This window comes from Manis javanica, chromosome 16 (genome assembly GCF_040802235.1).
Source record: "Manis javanica isolate MJ-LG chromosome 16, MJ_LKY, whole genome shotgun sequence".
NCBI classification, from domain to species: domain Eukaryota; kingdom Metazoa; phylum Chordata; class Mammalia; order Pholidota; family Manidae; genus Manis; species Manis javanica.
Window position 1 is genome coordinate 59,018,085 of NC_133171.1, and position 20,937 is coordinate 59,039,021.

The 20,937-nt window shown below is 45.9% G+C and overlaps 3 protein-coding genes across 4 annotated transcripts; 2 read left to right on the forward strand and 1 right to left on the reverse strand.

Moving 5' to 3' along the window:
- Positions 1-6,815: 6,815 nt before the first annotated feature.
- Positions 6,816-9,260, reverse strand: LOC118969951 (heat shock 70 kDa protein 1B). The gene has a single exon (XM_037005110.2). It carries the CDS (start codon positions 9,243-9,245, stop codon positions 7,101-7,103), a length of 2,145 nt encoding a protein of 714 aa, XP_036861005.2. The 5' UTR covers positions 9,246-9,260; the 3' UTR covers positions 6,816-7,100.
- Positions 9,261-9,340: 80 nt separating this feature from the next.
- LOC108397886 (heat shock 70 kDa protein 1-like) lies at positions 9,341-13,985 on the forward strand. The gene is given in 3 exon segments (XM_037005111.2): positions 9,341-9,440; positions 10,870-11,773; positions 11,775-13,985. Coding segments are annotated over 2 exon segments (1,929 nt in total). The 5' UTR covers positions 9,341-9,440; positions 10,870-10,882; the 3' UTR covers positions 12,813-13,985.
- Positions 13,986-14,091: 106 nt separating this feature from the next.
- LSM2 (LSM2 homolog, U6 small nuclear RNA and mRNA degradation associated) lies at positions 14,092-20,378 on the forward strand. 2 transcript variants are annotated; one of them, XM_073225049.1, is made up of 5 exons: positions 14,092-14,619; positions 15,149-15,216; positions 19,580-19,610; positions 19,720-19,779; positions 19,890-20,378. In XM_073225049.1, the coding sequence occupies exons 1-5, from the start codon at positions 14,107-14,109 to the stop codon at positions 20,013-20,015; spliced, it is 798 nt and encodes a 265-aa protein (XP_073081150.1). In that variant the 5' UTR covers positions 14,092-14,106; the 3' UTR covers positions 20,016-20,378. The 2 variants fall into 2 exon arrangements, with proteins under 2 accessions (XP_073081150.1, XP_017517025.1); XM_017661536.3 differs by having other exon boundaries at positions 14,361-14,545.
- Positions 20,379-20,937: the final 559 nt, after the last annotated feature.

Consider the following 20,937-nt stretch of genomic DNA (forward strand, 5'->3'; position numbering starts at 1 on the left):
GCCTTAACAATCGTGTGTGTGTGTGTGTGTGTGTGTGTGTGTGTGTGTGTGTGCAGGTAGGTGATAACTTTTTTACAGTCAGATGTCACTCCCTTATGAATCACCTCCTTAAGCTAGTCAAACTGGTCAACCTTCAGTAAGTTTCCATTCCCTATGTAATCTGGCTGGGGATTCCCCAAACGTCCACCTTAGTTGCCCAGTGCATCAGCACTTTTAGAGACCCTCAGCCTCACCCGCACCCTCTGGAAGTTTCTTCACCATCAGCTGCTACTGGGAGCAGTTCTAGATTCACTGCTTCCTTCTCTCCAAGTCTGCTATTCAGAATACTTCTAACTGGATTGAAGCGAAGGGCATCCTGTCTTCATTGCCTGGCAGGTAGACATGGTGATTTTGCCTGCTTGGGTTGCAGAGAAAGGTCCACCAAAAATACTGTTTTACATGAATCGACTATAGTTGACCTACCTTTTGAGTTAAATCTCACTTTCTGAGACAGGGACCATGGGCTTAGACAGAGTAGGGTGAGAGCCTCCGGAAAAGAACAAAGCAAGATAATCAAACCATTGTGAGATTTGCTTTAGCCGGATAGGGAGCCCGCCTTGTTTTATGACTTTACCCAGGTGCTGCTTTTCTTCCTCCAGCCCTAAAGAAATTATTTGCAACCTGGGCAATGTAGCATGCAAGCCCAAAACAATGTAGTAAAAACAGGAAGGATGCCATCTTGAAAATAAGATTGCATTTAAAAACCCTATTTGTTAAAAGGTAACTTTACTAACATACTCTTTATGTTAGTAAACTCAGCCCAGCTTGGGAGCAAAGTAGGCAGTCTTGAGTGATATGCTCCCAGACCAGGAAGCTGCTATCCTGGGAGGAAAGTCAGAGCAGTAAAATTCTTGTAAATAACCAGGAAGACTAATAAGAAACTTAGTGTTTCTTCAAAGGTAAACATTTTAGGACCACTTAGCAGGTGTACATCCCTAGCCCTTTGTCTCTCTATTGCCTATAAAACCCCTAGACAACACACCACCCCGTGGTGACTCTCTTGTCCCCTCCTGGCTTGAGGTAGGAGCTCTGTCCTCTGGCTTTCTCTCTAAATAAAAACCTCTGCCTTGCTCTCCTACCTTGACTATTTGGGAAGTTAATTCTTGGGCTCCGCGATCAAGAACCCTGGCATCATGAGCTGGCCTGGAAACCTAAACATCTATATTCCTTTTCCATTTCCTGAGAAGGAGAAGATCTCCTGAATTTTGTCTTTCCTTTTACACTGGACACTTTTATTAAATAACAAAATTTCAACCAGGCAAATTTTGATCCAGTTGACTTTATTAATCCATTCATGAATCTGGAAGCATCCCATCTAGCAAGTAGAGGGGAGCTTTGAGGAACTGTACAAAAATGGAAAGATTTTATAGGCAAAAAAGGGGTGGGACAATTAGCAAAAGAAATGATTGTTTCATGCAAAGTCACCTTCCCTTTGGGGAAAGAGCTGGGGGTCTTATTAGGTGTAATAACTTTGGGGGACAGAGAGGGCCCATGTGACTGTTTACTTATTGGTGCTGACAGGAAAATTCCTGACATGTTAAGACTACATTTCTGGGTGAGGCTGGACTTGTAGTTAGGTTAGGTATTAAGCCCTGGTTTGACGACTTGACCTCGCAGAAGTGACCCCATTTTGGGCTTCTGGTTTCCTTTTTAACACTTCCCAAGACAGAAACCCAGTCACAGGTTTACTTAGTGTCTAAAGTGACTATAAGAACCCCAAGAGAATTTCCAAAACTTTAATTTAATTTTGAAATTAGTTTTTTCTTGGATTTGGTGTTGGACTTGGTGTTGGGAAAGCCCAAGGCTCAGGTTGCCCATGCTGGACGCGCCGTCAGGAACTTTTAAGTGGAGTGGCCTGGAGAGGGGGTGCCTAGAACGCTGCTGGAGGAGGGGAGGTGGGGGCAGGAAGTGTGGGAAGGGGAGCTTTTCTCACCCCCAAAGCTCCAGGATCTTTTTCCTTCCCTCCCCATTCTCCTGTAGTTCCTCAAACAGTACTGTTGAAGGGGAGCAAAATACACTACCCCAAAATAACATATGGTTATTCTGACATATTGGTTATTTTAACCTGTTTTTTTAAGAAACCCCAGACACAGGTGAAGTTCTGAAAACGGAAGAAAAGTTACCCTTTTGTAAGAAATATTGACATTTATAAGGGTGTCTCCCTGACTGTACCAGGCAGAGGAGGATATCTAACTCCAAAAACTTAACAAAGCAGAAGGCCATGAGTTAAATCTGCATTAACAATCTTTCTCTTGTTTACCCTGCTTTTCCTGGTAACCTCCCATAACTGACTCCCAATCTCTAACATGCATGTTTTAGCTGAAGACGGCGTTTAAGGTGATGGCTTTGGCCATTTGGGTAAGTTATTCTGTTTTCCTGGGTCTCCGCCTCGTATACAGGAGGTATACATGTTCTTAAAACTTTTCTGTTTTTCTCCTGTTAATCTGTTCTGTATCAATTTAATTGTAAGACCAGCCAATGAACCTAGAAGGGAAGAAGGGAAAACTTTCCTACCCCTACATCATCTTCTCAATTCTCTTTGTTTTAAAAGATATCATAATTCTGTTTATCCAGAAAAAAGCAAACGCGGTAACTGATATGAAACGTAGAGCCATACATTCTCCCCAAATGACTAAGGTTTCAATGACCTGTGAACCCTGCAGCTCTCCCAACAGCATTTTAAAAAGCCTGAGAATAGGAAGACCTGGGTTTGCATCTGCTCTTTACTTCCTTGTTGAGGCTGTTTCCTTTTTCTCTCTCTCTTCTTTCCAATGAAGTATTTGTAAGTTAATTACTCAAGTCTCTGTATCTCTAAAATAGAATTACTATTTCACAGGATGCTAAGGATTACTAGAGTAGTACTTATAAGGTCTCAGAGTGCCTGTGACAAAGTAGTGCTTCAGAAGTTTGCTCCCTTCTTTTGTTGGGGTCGCATACTCTCAGGTCTGACCTCTCATTCTTACTGAGGCACTTACAAGGTTGGGTACTACCATCAGGGTTATGACATTACTGTCAGTTTACTGTAGAAACTATCAACATTTTTAGGCAGAGGACATTCCGCCATACCTGTTCATTTTCAGAGATGAGAACAAAGGATCAGAGATTCAGTGGCTTGGTCTGGTCATCCAGTCAGGTAATTACAGAACCTGTAACTGAACCTCCCTCCATGTCCTCATACTCTGTATTTTGGACTCCTCCCAATACTGGCACAGGGATCGTACCGGTTCATTTTCTAAAAAGGGGAAGACAAATGGCCACAGAAGGGAGTGAAGAGTGAACGTCAGGGCTCAGCGGGCCTTAGGGGAACCATGGTGGATATGTGACCAGCGCCGGACTTCCCTGCTGCAGCCTCAGACTCACAACCACCCCCACACCACAAACTCTGTGATCTTTCCCATTCTTCCAGCTTCTCTCAGCTCCGCCTCCCCCTCCCTTCATACTAGTCTGCTCGGTGGGAAAAAGAGGACCAGAAGGAGGGGGTTACTATTGGTAGGCTGGCACAGTTCACACAAGTCTTCTGGAAATTAAATGTAGAGCCGTGACTAAGCTTGTTGTTCTAGGGTGGCGTTGGCGGTAGGCAGGGTGACTTGGACGGGGCAGTTTGTTGAGAAGTGTTTCCACGAATCGGTCCCCGCCTTCGAACCCAGAAAACTCCAGAAAGTTCCTGGCAGAGCCCAAAACTGGACCAGGGAGCCAGAGACGGCCGGAGTCGGAAGGGGCGGGGCGGGCGCGGAGGGGCGGGGCCTGAGGCAGGGTGGCCGAGGAGCTGCCTGGCCCCGCTGGCCTGTGGCGATTGTTTTCAAAACGTCAATGGAGTAAAAGGAGAGACCTTTAGAGTTTTTCTCACTGTAGCTAATTTATTAAAAGAAGACATTGTAAAGTTTTGGAACTCACAACCAAGCCACATGAACCGGGTGGCCAGCCGGGAGGAAGGCAAGGTCCCCGCAGCCAAGGTGGCAGACAGGAGCCTACGGCATCCTTCTTTCACCCCGGCTCCCGTCCTTCGTTCCGGTAGGGACGTTTGGAGTGGCAGAAAGGTCGAAGACACTGGGCAGTGATTCTTGTCTTCAGAACTCCCCCGTTTTCCCAACCTGTGGGCCTGCCCCGCCGCTCCCGTTATGTCCTCTCCTCCCGTTCTGGATTAAGCATTACAGGGGTCGCCAAGGTGGGGCATGTTTACCGCACGTCCTGAATTCGCTCCGCTGCCGGACCCCTTAATATCTCAATGAGCGGTGCTGGAAGTCGTGGGACGGGTGGGGTTGCTGTCCCACTGAATTGCACCGGATATACCCTTGGGGGTTACCAATGGTACGGATTTAGGGTGATTGAAGGATGATGTCAGTTACTGTTTCTTATTCCTACAGCAAAGATCACCGCCTCAGTAATCTCCAACATTGGCTCTTCACCCGAAATAACCCCACCTGCCCTTTTAATTGAAAGCCCGTGTTCCTGCCGAGTTCTCACATTTAGTAAATTGTAGAATTTTTGTTTTGCTGCCTTTTTCATTTTTCGATGACAGAACCCTGTTAAACACCAGGAATAAAATATTACTAATAAAGCATTACCTTGGTTTCAAAACGCATATGCAACCAGGCCCATTCCCACCTGCCATCTAAAGGCTGGCCCAGGAAGATAGGATGTGGATTGGTATCAAGGTATTCAAAGTTAAAATACTCTTTCCTCTTCTAGGGCTTAGTTTTTCCTCCATGCACCTTCCTGCCCCCACAGTTCTTCCTGCTACTCCCATCACTTCTCCAGCCATGGCACTGGCATCCTCTTTGCTAATTCTACAATGCCCTCAACCTGATCTCCTTCAGCTTACAAAGTGAGTATTTTCAAACTACTCTGTGTAAGGGTATGCAGGCAATTACATATTAATAAAACACCACTCAATGATCTTGACTGATCTAGCCTAGGAACTCTTATTTTCTCCAAGGTTATTTCTGGAGATTTCTGTAACCTCTGTTATCAAAAGCAGTTAGTAGGTCCTTCACAATCTGAACCCTTTTCCATTCACCTTCCCCATTGCCTGCCACCTCCCTCCCAAGTAGTGGCTGCTGGCTGGAAAAGTCACTGTATTATCTGCAGATGAGTCACTAATGCTACTGTGGCTAAGGTGAGTAGATCCATTAACAAATTCCTTATCTCCCTGAAAATTGACATTGTGGCTAGAGTCCAGTGCTACATTTTTACAACGTTGAGGGTTAAATGTGCTTTTATAAACTGGTCTGGAAGCCTAAGCATCTCTTCGCTTTCTATTTCCAAACTTCCACAGCAAGGTTCTACCTTGATGTGCCATTCCCACACTGGATTTTCTTCAAAGGAAAGTTTTTATAGTGAAAAACCTGGTGGGCTTTAAGGTATATGTGAACTCACAAAGTGCTGTGATGGATGTTGATACAATGGGATTTTTTAAACTGCATAAGTGAAAATCACATTAACCAAATAAAATTAACCACTTTAAAGGGTACAATTCAAGGCATCCATCAATTCAAGGGTACAATTGTGCAATCATCACCTCCATGTAGTTCTAAAACATTTTGTGACCCCCTCCCAGGTGCAATAAACTTTGACATGTATTCATCCCCAAGCTTTGTGGACTGTGCCAGGCCTTTTCCAACAAGAAGGGTGTGGAAGGGATTATTTCTAGATGCTAGCAGCTACAGCAATGAAGCACCTTAAAATGAAGTGCATGGGAAGGAAGCCTGAAGTAGTTCCAGGTACAGGGCTGAGGTTTTCTTCCTCACCCTTCTAAATACTAAAACTAATTAAGGATCATCATGGAAAGGCAAAAGGGGTATACTGATTGTGAAGCCTATGAATGGAAACAACTCAAGACCGGACAGACCCAAACAAAACCCCTGCAGACTTGGGTAGCATAGCAAGACTGATAAAAATCTGAGTTGGAATCCAAGTACAACACCTTTGTTGAACTGGTGATACTTTTTAACTTTTGCTTGAGTCAGTAATTTTAAAGTCTCCCCAATGTTCACCTGTGAAAGTCAAACACTACCCAAGCTCACTGTGGTGGAATGAAGATTAATAAACACATAATAAGCCCCAGGACAGTGCCTGGCAAGAGTACTGAAATACTAGGGTCCTTCCACTGAGGCACCACTCAGTGGCACCTCCCAAAGGCACTGGGGTACTTAAAACCCCTGCTAGAGAGGTTTTTTTGAGAGAAATTATTTCTATCTATGCATCCTTTCAGAAATTACAGCCTGAGACATCAAGCCAAATCGTTTTGTTTTAAATAGAAGAACTATGAATCAGTGACTAATGCACTTGCTTATAACTGGCAAGCCAGTGACTAATGCACTTGCTTATAACTGGCAAGCCAGTGCTTGAACTCCCATCTTCACTTAACTCATTTCTCTTCCCTGAGTCCAGATTATCAGGACTGATAGCAGGTGTACTTAAAGGAATGAGTAGCCATTCCCTTTCCCATCTGCTTTGCCTTTTTCACTGCTTCTCCAGGAACAGGAACATCCCCCCACACCCCAACCCCCTTTGAAGCCACCCTTACACCAGGTTAAACCCTGTCACCCATGTGAAGTCACTATGACAATAGCCTTTTACCTCTCTCTGGACCCAGATGCAACCCACTCAAAATAACCAGTTTTTCCATAGGATACAATTTGCCTAAAAGTAAATGACAACGCAATACATTTTTCCAGATCACTGACATTACCCAAGAGGCAAACTGCCATTCAATCCTAGAACAAGACAAGCTATAGACACTTCTGACCTCAAAATAAAATATGCAGACAAAAGACTTCACTTTATTTCGAGTTTATTTACTTTGAAGTAAACATTTTAAAAAAGGCAGGCAAAGTTGGTATGATTTATATATATATATATATATAAAGGGAAATAAGCAATTGCAGTATAAATTCTACATTTAAATCGGGGGGAAAAAAAGCAAGTTCATAACTTCCTCCAAAAGACAGTTCAACTTCGGAGACTTCTAGCAAAATTCAAAGCTGATGAAAGTAGGGAAGTAAAGCAATGGAAAAATCTCCAAGCCCAACCGTCTCCATAATGTGGGAAATAAAGACTCCTTAATCGACCTCCTCAATGGTGGGGCCAGACCCGGAACCTCCCTTGGGGGCCTGAGCCCCAAAACCGCCAGGGCCGGGGCCACCCGCCCCCTGGTACAGTCCGCTGATGATGGGGTTACACACCTGCTCCAGCTCTTTCCTCTTGTGCTCAAACTCGTCCTTCTCGGCCAGGCTGTTGGCGTCCAGCCACGAAATCACCTCCTGGCACTTGTCCAGCACCACCTTCTTGTCCGCCTCGCTGATCTTGCCTTTGAGGCCCTCATCCTCCACGGCGCTCTTCATGTTGAAGGCGTACGACTCCAGGGCGTTCTTGGCAGACACCCGCTCGCGCTGGACCTCGTCTTCGGCTTTGTACTTCTCCGCCTCCTGCACCATGCGCTCGATCTCCTCCTTGCTCAGCCGGCCCTTGTCGTTGGTGATGGTGATCTTGTTGGCCTTGCCTGTGCTCTTGTCCGTGGCCGTGACGTTCAGAATGCCATTGGCGTCGATGTCAAAGGTCACCTCGATCTGGGGCACGCCCCTGGGAGCCGGTGGGATGCCGCTCAGCTCGAAGCGCCCCAACAGGTTGTTGTCCCGCGTCATGGCCCTCTCACCCTCGTACACCTGGATCAGCACCCCAGGCTGGTTGTCCGAGTAGGTGGTGAAGATCTGCGTCTGCTTGGTGGGGATGGTGGAGTTGCGCTTGATCAGGGCGGTCATCACGCCCCCAGCCGTCTCCAGCCCCAGAGACAGGGGAGCCACGTCCAGCAGCAGCAGGTCCTGCACGTTCTCCGACTTGTCACCCATCAGGATGGCCGCCTGCACCGCCGCCCCATAGGCCACCGCCTCGTCAGGGTTGATACTCTTGTTGAGGTCGCGCCCATTGAAGAAGTCCTGCAACAGCTTCTGCACCTTGGGGATGCGGGTGGAGCCCCCCACCAGGACCAGGTCGTGGATCTGCGCCTTGTCCAGTTTGGCGTCGCGTAGGGCCTTCTCCACGGGCTCCAGTGTGCTCCGGAACAGGTCCGAGCACAGCTCCTCGAACCGCGCCCGGGTGATGGACGTGTAGAAGTCGATGCCCTCGAACAAGGAGTCGATCTCCAGGCTGGCCTGGGTGCTGGACGACAGGGTCCTCTTGGCTCTCTCGCAGGCCGTGCGCAGCCGCCTCACGGCCCGCTTGTTCTGGCTTATGTCTTTCTTGTGCTTCCTCTTGAACTCTTCCACGAAGTGGTTCACCAGCCTGTTGTCGAAGTCCTCCCCACCGAGGTGAGTGTCCCCGGCCGTGGCCTTCACCTCAAAGATGCCGTCGTCGATGGTCAGGATGGACACGTCGAAGGTGCCCCCGCCCAGGTCAAAGATGAGTACGTTGCGCTCCCCCTTGCCGGTCCTGTCCAGGCCGTAGGCGATGGCGGCGGCCGTGGGCTCGTTTATGATCCTCAGCACGTTCAGCCCTGCGATCACCCCCGCATCCTTCGTGGCCTGGCGCTGCGAGTCGTTGAAGTAGGCCGGCACGGTGATCACCGCGTTGGTCACCGGGTGGCCCAGGTACGCCTCGGCGATCTCCTTCATCTTGGTCAGCACCATGGACGAGATCTCCTCGGGATAGAACGCCTTGGTCTCCCCCTTGTAGCTCACTTGCACCTTCGGCTTGTCTCCGTCGTTCACCACCAGGAAAGGCCAGTGCTTCATGTCCGACTGCACCACGGGGTCACCGAACTTGCGGCCGATCAGTCGCTTCGCGTCGAACACGGTGTTCTGCGGGTTCAGCGCCACCTGGTTCTTGGCCGCGTCTCCGATCAGCCGCTCGGTGTCGGTGAACGCTACGTAGCTGGGGGTGGTGCGGTTACCCTGATCGTTGGCGATGATCTCCACCTTGCCGTGCTGGAACACCCCCACGCACGAGTAGGTGGTGCCCAGGTCGATGCCGATGGCCGTGGACTTAGCCATGTTGTCCTGCTCTCGCTCTGCGCTGAGGCTCAGGTCGGCAAACGGCGGACGGGATCTGGGGTCAAAAAAGAGCTCGGTCCCGTCTGAAGCCGGAAACTGAAAGCGCGAGAGCCCAAAGGTATTGAGTCTGCGAAAATTGCGCTCCCGATCCACTGCGCAGACTGTCCGGTTCTTCGGGAGGGCTGTTTCTCCAAGCCGCGGAGGCTCTGTATTTATCATGCCCCGGCGAGCCCCTCCTTTTCCTCTCAGCCAATCATCGAGCTCGGAGAGGCCGCTGGGTCCGGAATTTTCTAGGGGTTTCTCTTCGCGTCCTTCCCTCGGGCTTGCGGGGACCAATCAGCGTCCTGGGTGCCGCCTCTCCCAGATCTCTCCAGACTCTTCCGTGGCTTGCTAGACCAGCACGGCTACTGGGAGGTTAGGTGAAAGTAGCGGGTTGGGGGCGCGGGCCAGTAAGGAGGAGGCGGGGCCACATGCTGACGCTATCAGGGGGAGGGGCCGGGTCCTGACGATTACAATAGAGAGGTACAGCGCCTGACCTCAACGGCTAGTGTGAAATCGGCCTGTTAGGACGGGAGTCACCTCAAAGTTGTAAGGTGGGCCGGGTGGGGGGACACCGGTGCGCAGTTTGCTGCTGAGGGAGCCCCGACTCAGGCGGCGGGAATATTAGGTAAGCCTAGAGGGCTCTGATCATAATAAGGTGTCAATAGGCAAACTAGTAGCTTGTTTGAGAAACTGCTGGGAAATCCTCTAGTTTGAGCCCGAAGATCCACCTGGTGGCGTTGGCCTACCAGAGAAGGGGGAATCCTTTGGAAGCGTTGTGGTGGCTGGGATTAGTCATAGCTGCAGGGAAGAGGTGGAGTATCCGCTCTCTTAGTGTGTCCAGATAACTGGAGTTATATTTGGAAGAAGGTTAAAGAAGAGACCACTTGGAGTGCTCCACCTCTCCTGAGAAAACTTGTGAGGGCTTCATTGGGTTCCTAGCAGCCATCTTTAGACTGGCCCAGGTTTACTTCCACAAATCTCTTAAGAGGGTACCGTAGCTAAGGGAAGGGAGGCAGCTAAACCCGAGTGTGGATATTAATGTCTTGGGAGACGACCAGAAGGTAAAATGATCTTATTTCAGCCGCAGACGGTACAATCTCAGAGTAAAATATGACACAGACATAGGAAAAGACAGCTGAGTAGGTTCTCTTGAGAAATTGAAAACAATATATACCTACTGACCCTCTTAGTTGTTGAGGAAGAATATTTGTCTACATTGTCCAAAAAGCAGGGTATGGAAGAGGTAATTTGTACCCCAAAAAGATAATGGTACTTGTAGTTCATGGCAACATTATTTGTGATAGCCATAGCAACATTATTTGTGATAGCCATAAGGTGGAAGCAGCCCAAGTGTCCATGAAAAGAATAAACGAATAAACAAAATGGATACACATACAATCAATATTATTCAGCCTTCAAAAGGAAGGAAATTCTGACGCATGCTATAACATAGATGAACTTTAAGGATATTATGCTAAGTAAAAGAAGCCAGTCACACACAAAAAAATAGTGCATAATTCCATTAATATGAGGTACCTAGAATAACTGAATTCATAGAGACAGAAAGTAGGACAGTGATTGCCAGGGTCTTGGGTTATAGAATGGAGAGCTGTGTAATAGAATTTCAGTTTTGCAAAATAAAAACTTATGGAGATGGATTGGACAATGTGAATAAGTTTACTACTGAACTGTACACTTACTAAGATGGTAAATTTCATGTTATGTGTATTTACTACAGTTAGAATTAGTAAGTAAATGAAATTAAACAATCTGCCAAAACTTTCTCATTCTTTCTCCACAGGCCTCGGAAAACCATGGCTGCTGCTAAAGAAATGGCTATAGGCATCGACATGGGTACCACCTACTCATGCGTGGGGGTGTTCCAAAACGGCAAGGTGGAGATCATTGCCAATGACCAGGGCAACCGCACCACCCCCAGCTACGTGGTGTTCACCGACACCGAGTGGCTTATCGGGAAAGCGGCCAAGAACCAGGTAGCCATGAATCCCCAGAACACTGCCTTTGATGCCAAACGTCTGATCGGCAGGAAATTTAATGATCCTGTAGTTCAATCAGATATGAAACTTTGGCCTTTTCAAATAATCAGTGAAGGAGGCAAGCCCAAGGTACTGGTGTCCTATAAAGGGAAGAAAAAAGCTTTCTATCCTGAGGAAATCTCTTCCATGGTACTGACTAAAATGAAGGAGACTGCTGAGGCTTTTTTGGTCCACCCTATCACCAATGCTGTGATCACTGTGCCAGCCTATTTCAGTGACTCACAACTACAGGCAACTAAGGATGCAGGCATGATTGCGGGTCTCAATGTGCTAAGAATTATCAATGAACCCACAGCTGCTGCCATTGCCTATGGCTTAGATAAAGCAGGTTAGGGAGAGCGACATGTCCTGATCTTTGACCTTGGTGGAGGCACATTTGATGTGTCCATCCTCACCATAGATGATGGGATTTTTGAGGTAAAGGCCGCAGCTGGGGACACCCACCTGGTTGGAGAGGACTTTGACAATAGGCTAGTGAGCCACTTTGTGGAGGAGTTCAAGAGGAAGCAGAGGAAGGACATTAGCCAGAACAAGTGGTCCATGAGGCGGCTATGCATGGACTGTGAGAGGGCCAAGAGGACCCTGTCGTCCAGCACCCAGGCCAACTTAGAAATTGATTCACTTTATGAAGGGATTGACTTCTACACATCATTCCATCACCAGAGCCCAGTTTGAGGAGTTGTGTGCAGACCTGTTTAGGGGCACCCTGGAGCCTGTGGAGAAGTCTCTTTGGGATGCCAAGATGGATACGGCTAAAATCCATGGTATTGTTTTAGTGGGGGGCTCCACCCGCATCCCTAAGGTTCAGAAGCTGCTGCAGGATTACTTTAACGGCCATGATCTCAACAAGAGCATCAACCCCGATGAGGCAGTAGCCTACGGGGCTGCAGTACAGGCTGCCATTTTGATGGGTGACAAGTCTGAAAAGGTACAGGACCTGCTTTTGTTGGATGTAGCTCCTCTGTCCCTAGGGTTGGAGACGGCCGGGGGCATGATGACTATCCTGGTCAAGCGCAATTCCACCATCCCTACCAAGCGGACACAGATCTTTACCACCTACTCAGATAACCAGCCCGGGGTACTGATCCAGGTGTACGAGGGTGAGAGGGCCATGACGCGGAACAACAACTTGCTGGGGCGCTTTGACCTGACTGGGATCCCTCCTGCACGCAGGGGAGTTCCTCAGATTGAGGTGACCTTTGACATTGATGCCAATGGTATTCTCAATGTAACAGCCATGGACAAGAGTACTGGTAAGGCCAGCAAGATCACCATCACCAATGACAAGTGCTGGCTGACAAAGGAGGAGATCGAGCATATGGTTCTGAATGCTGAGAAATATAAAGCTGAGGATGAGATCCAGAGAGAGAAAGTCTCTGCAAAAAATGCCTTAGAATCCTATGCATTTAACATGAAGAGTGCTGTGAGTGATGAAGGCTTGAAAGGCAAGATTAGTGACTCTGATAAAAAGAAAATACTGGATAAATGTAATGAGGTTCTTTCATGGCTGGAGGCCAATCAACTGGCGGAGAAAGATGAGTTTGATCATAAGAGAAAGGAATTGGAGAAGGTGTGTAACCCAGTCATCACAAAACTCTATCAGGCGGGATGTGTTGGGCCTACCTGTGGAACAGGGTATATGCCTGGAGAGGCTGCCACAGGGCCCACCATTGAAGAAGCTGATTAATCTTACCTGAAGCTGGAAGATCCTAGGGTGCCGCTAAGGTGAAGTGTGCTTCCCCATCTTCAAACATCGACATGATTCTTGAAGTGACTGCACCTGAACCTAAGTTACCATCCCTTTGGGATTCTGGTGAAGGGGCATCAGATCAGATATCATGCCATCTTTTCACACTCCAAAATCCTGTTTCTGATTCTGGAAGGAGACTCTTAGGAAAACTACGTCCTCTTTGAACCATTTGATGAGTTTGAATGTCTGTTATTTATTTCCAGTCTCCCCAGCTTGCTTCATCCACTGTGGTTGTCCCTCAGTAAATGTGTTCCTAAAGCAAATTATTTCTGATATTTTTAGACTATGAGTGTATCTTGAAAAGTAAGGAAGAGGACAGTTCATGCAAAGCGCATGTGTGATCTGACTGAGAGCTGATTGTGAATGATGAAGCTGGTACTTGAATTTTCATCAGCTAATTGTTTCAAGCAGGAAGATAACTTTATCATTAGGTACCCTGAGCCCCAGCTACAGCAATTGCTAACTATAGTTACTGCTTATATTCAGTGAGACTGGCTTAGTATTCAAGTTCAGCTGTGAGGGGTCAGGGCCTGGGCAAACTTATGCTTGATGTGCTTATGTCACTTAAGGTGTGTGATTGGGTGCTGCTTTCACAGAGTGTGTTATTGCATCCTTTACGTGCAGAAAACATTTCTACATTAAATTCTTGTGTCTCGCCTGAGGGTTTCCGCCTCGGGCAGGTTCACTCTGGATTCAGTGAGACTGAAAAATGAAAACAGAACGTCACGGGTAAGAGAGTTTATACCCAGCTTTATTCCTGTGGTGGCAGCTCAAGCACTAGAACTGCCCGTCTACCTCAGGACAAGTCTGGCATGCAGCAGGCTGATCCCTGCCTCTGGCCCTCTCCGCCGCCTTGCAGCCCCCAAGCTCTGGGTGGAGCTTTTTATATAGAGCCAATAATTTATTACCCGCAAGTGTGCAAACCTGCACCTTCGAGCATTGCCTGTGTGCAGTGGGCAAGCAGACCAAGGTCAGGTGAAAATCCTGGCCATGGAATTTCCATTTTCCCTACACCTAGCCAGTCTGTTTGTTTTTACTCAGTCGTTTACAGGACAGCCCTAGGTAAAAAGTGTGTACGAAATATGGACTGAAGTTGGGTCCTTGGGAGAACTGTTTATTGGGAACTTCTGATAAATCAAAATTTGTGCTCAGGCTCTCGATCTTGGTGACTCACTTTTATTTTTTTAAACTTTTTAAATCAAAGTGTAACATATAGAAAAGTGTACAAATCATGATGAGTTTTCATAAACTCCCCAACAACTTTTCAATAGAAAGTGTCCATAGGGTGAGAGCAAATCGCTCACTGCCACGGGAAAGAACAGTATCTTCTGGGAGCGAGGAGCCTCTCCAACGAAGGCAACAGCTGGGAACCGCGCCTGCGTGCTGGGAGCCCGCCTCCCGGGTAGGAAGTTGGAAAGCAGGAAGCCCCGCCCCTCTCCGGGCTTTCGCATCCGGTCGGCCTCCCCTCACTCTTGGAGCCGCGAGCTGGCCGCGCGCTCTTTTCGTCTCTGGGAGCTTCCGCGGCGCTTGCCGCTGCGCCTGCACCACTCCGCGCCGTGCCACACCACCCGGCTCCCTGCGCGTCTTGCACTGCAGTTCCCGCCCGCCCCTGCGGCCCCGGGCCCTCGCCATACCGGTCCGTCCGGCAGCCCGGCGTGCGAGCCATCATGGTGGGTACCGTGACGTCACAAAGGGGCGCCCACACGGAGCGCGGACGGATCGGACGGTTGAGGACGCGGGGTTGGTGGGTGCGGTCCCGGCGTTTTCCCTCCATCCCTAGTTCCTGCGCCTCGGAATGCTTGGAAGAGACACCTGGGAGCAAATGGGATTTTTTTTTTTTTTTTTTTTTTGTCCCTTATGAGGGAAATAAACAAAACCCGAGAGAGTCGTCGGGGACCACAGAAGAGAGAAAAGCTAGACCTCAAAGAGCATTTCTCTGACCGAGACCAGGCTTCGGGAGGGTTCAGGTGGGATGCTTTCTGCAGTTGACTGGGAGGAATAGGCAGGACCTCAGGAGAGGTGGTCGATTGAGACCGGCCCGGAGAGCCCGAAGTGTGCCTGGCAGAGGCCTCTCTCTCTCTTGCTCGGTGAAATGTGCAGACTCACTTGGGCTCCAGCCATTGTCCCCGTCACCGAGTATTCTTTTCTGTGAAGTTTTGGTAACTGCCAGAGATGCAGCAGGGAACCCAATACCAGTACTTGGTAATACTGACAAGGGAGCATCCTTCCTATTGTGTCCCTTCAAATGCGGTTTTTCTTTTTTCGTCCAATAGCTCTTCTATTCCTTTTTCAAGTCCCTCGTGGGCAAGGATGTGGTCGTGGAACTTAAGAATGACCTGAGGTAGGTACCTATTACCACAAGTCTGTGGGTGTTTCCGAGGCCCTGGAGCTTCTTTCGTTGGACAAGTACTATTTGAGATCTGAGCGAGGTGGGAGAGAGAGGGAAGAAACAACTGTGTCTTAGGCTTAGAGTAAGTACTAGAGAGAGGGCAGAGGCATCAACATTTATTACAAAAGGAACAGGTTTGCAAAGTTGTTTGTAGCTTTATTTGCGACAGCAAAAGTTGGAAACAAACCAAGAGGAAATGGGTTAATTAAATTGTGGTACTTTCATATTATACAGCTGTCATATAGAAATGAGATAAAGCAGTAATAAGGAAAGCTGTTGCAGAGTAGTATATATGGTATAATCTCTCCCCTGTTAAAAGAAAATGTTGAGAATAAACAAGACCAGTGTCGTCCCTTCTGTCTACTGCTTTTACATCCCGTACCACTTTTGTGTCATTAACTCCTAATCATCATCTTTCAGGACTGGAATTAAGTGGTGTGTCCTTGGAGAGACTTTTCCTGGTCCTAGCCAAGCAGACCCCTCTGTCATGGAGTTTGTTTCCTTCCTAGTGGGTGCTTCTCAAATTGTTTCTTCATAGAAATGTGTTTACTATTTATGGCCTGCCCTTCCTACAGGGCCAGGAGCATGTGTAAGCTCACCATTGTGTACCTAATGTCTAGCATAGCACTAGTATATAGTTGGTGTTTAACAAATGTGTGCTGAAAGAACGAAAAATAGCTAACATTTGAGAACCTCCCATCAACTAAGCACTATTCTGAATACTTTATATTTACTAAAGTAATTCTTTTAATACCCATGTATGACACATACTATGATGGCTGTTTTACACATGAGGAAACTGAAGCTTAGCTAGGTCACAAAACTTCTCAATTCTGTATAATAAATTACAGCCAAAGCTGAAGAACTGAAATCCAACTCTGGCTCGCTCTTTTTTTTTTTTTTTAATTAAAAACAGACTCATAGATGGATTAATGATTGTGCATTGACTCCCCTATACAGAATTTTATTGTTGTTAACAACCATTTGATCAATAAATATGAGAGATGCCCTCTCAAAAAAAAAAAAAACAGACTCATAGTCTCTATGCAATTGTGAGATTTCCTTTTTTCTTGACAGTATGTTGTAGATATTTTCCATGTCAATAATGTCAGTCTTTAATATTAATATTTGAATGGCATTTCTATTAGCTGGCTGGAATTGAAGCAAGATCTTGCTTTTGGACACCTGGCTATTTCCATTTCTTTGCTTTTACGTATGCTGTTGCTGTGAACATCTGTTTGGACGTATCTTTGTACACATCTGATTCTTTAGAAAAAAATCCTTCAAATGAAATTACATTTAAAATAATTGATACCTGTTACCTCATTGTCCTTTAGAAGGTTTGAATCAATGTATTCTCTCCCAACAGTGTCTTCCACATTTCTGTGTGAGATCATTTATTTGACATGGCAAGGAACGATGAGGAGAGGAATTTGAACCTTTTCCATCAGCGGTTTCCATGTATGGCACTGGCAGTGCACATTGTATTGATGACGTTAGACTGGAGCCATATAGAGAGCAAGTGTGGAAGCCAAAACCAACTTAAGCAATTCAATGAGATGACTTGTTTTTTTTTTTGAACATATAAATTTATATAAATATTTTATACATATATAAAATATAATTTTTATATAGAATGTTTTTCAAAAGTAAGGTTGAACAAAATATTTACAAACCACATTCTAAGGAAAAAAATTCATTAAGTCAGAGACTTGTGAACATGTATATTGTTTTTTATGCCATATCTAAAATAGGCTAGTAGAAACTACCTTGTAGGAATAACTGTGCTCTAAGGTTTTAGACACTTAAGCTTGAAAGTTTCCTGAAATAGCAAAGCTATACATATACTGTGATTGTCATGCTATTTCACTGTATTATTTCATTCTGGGCATTCAGCTTTAGAGAGAATGTGAATTGACTTCAAGCATATGTGTGCATATGCTGAATTCCCAGGATTTTGCACTAAAGTGTAAGAGTACTGCTTGTTGATATTAAGTGAGTGAATTCATCTAGATAAGCCATAAGGAAGTAATCCTCATAATATGTTAGAACTGACAACCTAAAATGAACTTTTCCAGGGAATAATTTTTAAGACTCAGATTTGAAATTTTTCACCTGCAAAAGGAGACTATTGAACAAGCTCGAGTTGGTCTAATTAAATCCTTTTATATAATGTCTCCAAGATGTTTCTGTCACTTCTTAAAGATATTTCATAATTCAATAGAGTTGTAGGGCAGTTTGGGGGCAACCTCAATGACACATTTACATTTACATGAATTAGTATACCAGGACAGATTCAGGATTATAGGCCATAAACATCATGGTTCTTGAATCTTAGAAGAATTAAAACACTTTTAAATGTTGTAAAATCAACAAAAGAAGTTAAAATGGAAAAACTGATACTCCGAAGAATTTAATTCTTCATATATGCATATGAATGTGCTGCAATTTCTCCTCTGAAGAGTTGGTCATTAAGTGGAAGTACTGGCCAAAAATACTAGGATGAGAAATCCTGTCAGTTCAAAACTGAAAAATAAACTACATATCTGTTGTGGTTTGAGATGTGCATTCAAATAGTATTGTCCATGTTCAAGGGAAAAGTAAAACCTACAAAATATGCAACCAAACCCAGTCTTTAGTTGGAGCTCAGATAAAATGCTCAGGCCTGGAATTCTATTCAGTCTTGTTCATTGTAGGCTTTGGGCAATCACTTGAATTTCTAACAAATCAGTTCACTCGGGTATTCCTTTCTATCCACTTCACATGGAAAATGCAATGAGAAAATTGATCTGAAAAGGGAAATGTACCACCCAATTGAGTGGTATTGAGTGAGTTAGCTCTTCCTGCTTGGGCAACCATCCACCCCCTTGTGAGATGACTTGGTTTTTATTTTCCTTTTTTCCCCTTACTGGGCCTTCCAGATGGCAAGAATAACTGTTAAGTTATAGCCCTAGGTCCTAAAGCAAGGACTTTATGGATTTGAAGGTAGTCCATTGGGTTGGGAGAACTCTTTCTCTCATGCTTGTTTGTGAGACAGCTTTTGTGTAGTGTATCTCATTCTTACAAGGGACTGAATGAAATAACACCTTGTGCATTTCCCCCTCACTGCTGCAGATGGTGGGAGGATGCTGTTGTCAAAGGCTTTCTGGCAGCCAGGCATAGTGATACCACCGTTTGAGGCAGTAGTTCTCAGACACTGGATTTCCAAGACTTCGAATTTTACAAAAACGGGCCCAACAGAGAACTGCCAATTTTATTTTTTGTAAGATAAGGAAATTTGAAATTAAACTGTATTACAATCATTTCATTAAAGGAATTTTTTTTTAGTACTAAAACAATAGGAAGGGCTATTAGCCCTTATTCTTAAGAAAATAGTATTAATTTAACCTTTAGCACCCTACATACCCACTCAACACGCAGTATACTGTGTTTCCTTCTTTTTGTCATGGGCTCAAAGTTGAAAAGCACACATCAATATAAAGAACCACACTTGTAAGAACATAAGAATCTGGTGATGCCATGCAGGAAGGTTAGGATGAGGGCAGCCATGTTGGAGTCCTGGATTGAGATAGAAAGTAAAAAGACCTTGGTTTGCAGAAGTCAAACTGGAACCAGAATTACAGAAATGCTAGACATCAGCAAATGGGATTCACAGGATGTGGAAGGTGGTTAAGTACAACTCTTAGAATTTGAGGTTGTGAGATTTAGTGTTGAAGCCCTTGACAGAAATTTAAAAAACTGGGAGAGGTAGAATGGCTTAGAGCATTGGTAGTGTTTTGATAACCTTCCTCATTAACATTTCAAGAGAGCTCAAGGATTGGGGAAGGGAGAGGACAGCCCTTGTGCCTGTCTCATCAAGAGCAATGCTAGCTGATTCCAAAGCAGTAAATGTTTGAAAATAGCAGATGGTCCTGGAGATCAGGTAGACCCTGTTTATTTATTACAAACTTGGGCAAGTTACATCACCTCTCTGAGCCCCTGGATTGTAAAAGCTACCTTGTGAAGTGGGTATAAAAGATTACAAATACTGTGTGGAACACAGGCTCAATGGCTCCCCGGCTGCCGTTTGGGTCTAGTGTATAGCAGTTGTTTGATGGTAGCTCTGAAGAATGGGTTGGTTTTGGGAGAGAAGATGTGCAGTCTAAACAGTGCTTTCCTGCTTCAGGGCTTAGGAACACCCCTTTTTGATTCCACCTTTTTTCGCTTCCTCAAGTCCTTCGCTTCCCCTAAACATGTGCTTATCCCAGCTCTGAAGTCACTCTATGTGATTTTGGTGTAAGCTAATTTGGTTTTTCCCTCTTTCTGCCCCTGACAGCATCTGTGGAACCCTGCATTCTGTGGATCAGGTGAGATGCCAAGAGCCCAGAATCGGGTCTTGGGGAAGAAGAGGGGAGAGCTTAAGAGATGGGCCTCTTGTTTCTAGGGCTAATGATGGTGTTCATCTTCTTGTCTTAGTATCTCAACATCAAACTAACTGACATCAGTGTCACAGACCCTGAGAAATACCCCCACATGGTGAGCTGGGGATGGTGGAGAGGAGGAAACGCCTCCACCAGTAGGAGGGCCGTGGGTGGGTTGAGGCCATTTTTAAGCGGGTCTTCATATTTGTCTATTTTTGTCTTCAGTTATCAGTGAAGAACTGCTTCATCCGGGGCTCAGTGGTCCGGTATGTGCAATTGCCGGCAGATGAAGTCGACACACAGTTACTGCAGGACGCAGCAAGGAAGGAGGCCCTGCAGCAGAAACAGTGATGGCTCCTCCACCCCTCACCCTCCCTCTTCAGTTGCTTGACCCAGCCCAGGACCCCTCCTACCTCCCATAATACTTGAAGTGTTTTTTTTGTTTTGTTGTTTTTTTTTAAATAGGGCTTTTTTATTTTTGAGGGGATGAGTGGATAAGAGGAATAATAGTTGGGAGCAGCTATCTGTTGAGAAGGGGAAGATAAGTAGGGTAGGGAACTGCAAAGCCTTCCTTGTTCCCAGCACCTGCCCTTCTCGCTCCTTCCCTGGAGATGATGGTACAATTTCCTACATCTCTCCAGGGCAGTGTGATTCATTTTGGGGATGGGAGGAATCTGTCCCGCATCGGGAATAAAATTTATGTTGCAAATTTAAGTTCTGGTTCTGTGTGTTTTTGGAGGGAGGGAAAGGGATGTTGAAATTATTGAAACACTATTCTCCATTACCCCAGCCAAGAATCCAACCCAACTTCCCAGGATTATCTGCCACCCCTCTCCTTGGAATAAACCATGTAATACTGGGGTACACAATGTTTCCCAAACATGCCCTTACTTACGATGGCCTTTTGCTTATCCTGTACCTAACAAGTGCTTGCTGCCCTTCCAGCTCTCCTTCCATTAATGTGAAGGTTAATGTTGCGAGACACCAAAATGCATTTGATGCTGCCACATTTCTTCCTCAACCCAGCCACTCTTTCTGAATACTTACAGCAGAGAAATATGAACAAGTGACATAATTTTTGTCATGATTGGGATTAACTCTTCATTGGCTAAAATGCATTTGATGCTGCCACATTTCTTCCTCAACCCAGCCACTCTTTCTGAATACTTACAGCAGAGAAATATGTACAAGTGACATAATTTTTGTTATGATTGGGATTAACTCTTCACTGGCTTAACAGCAAATAGAATTCCTGCTACAGATGAGCAGTCTC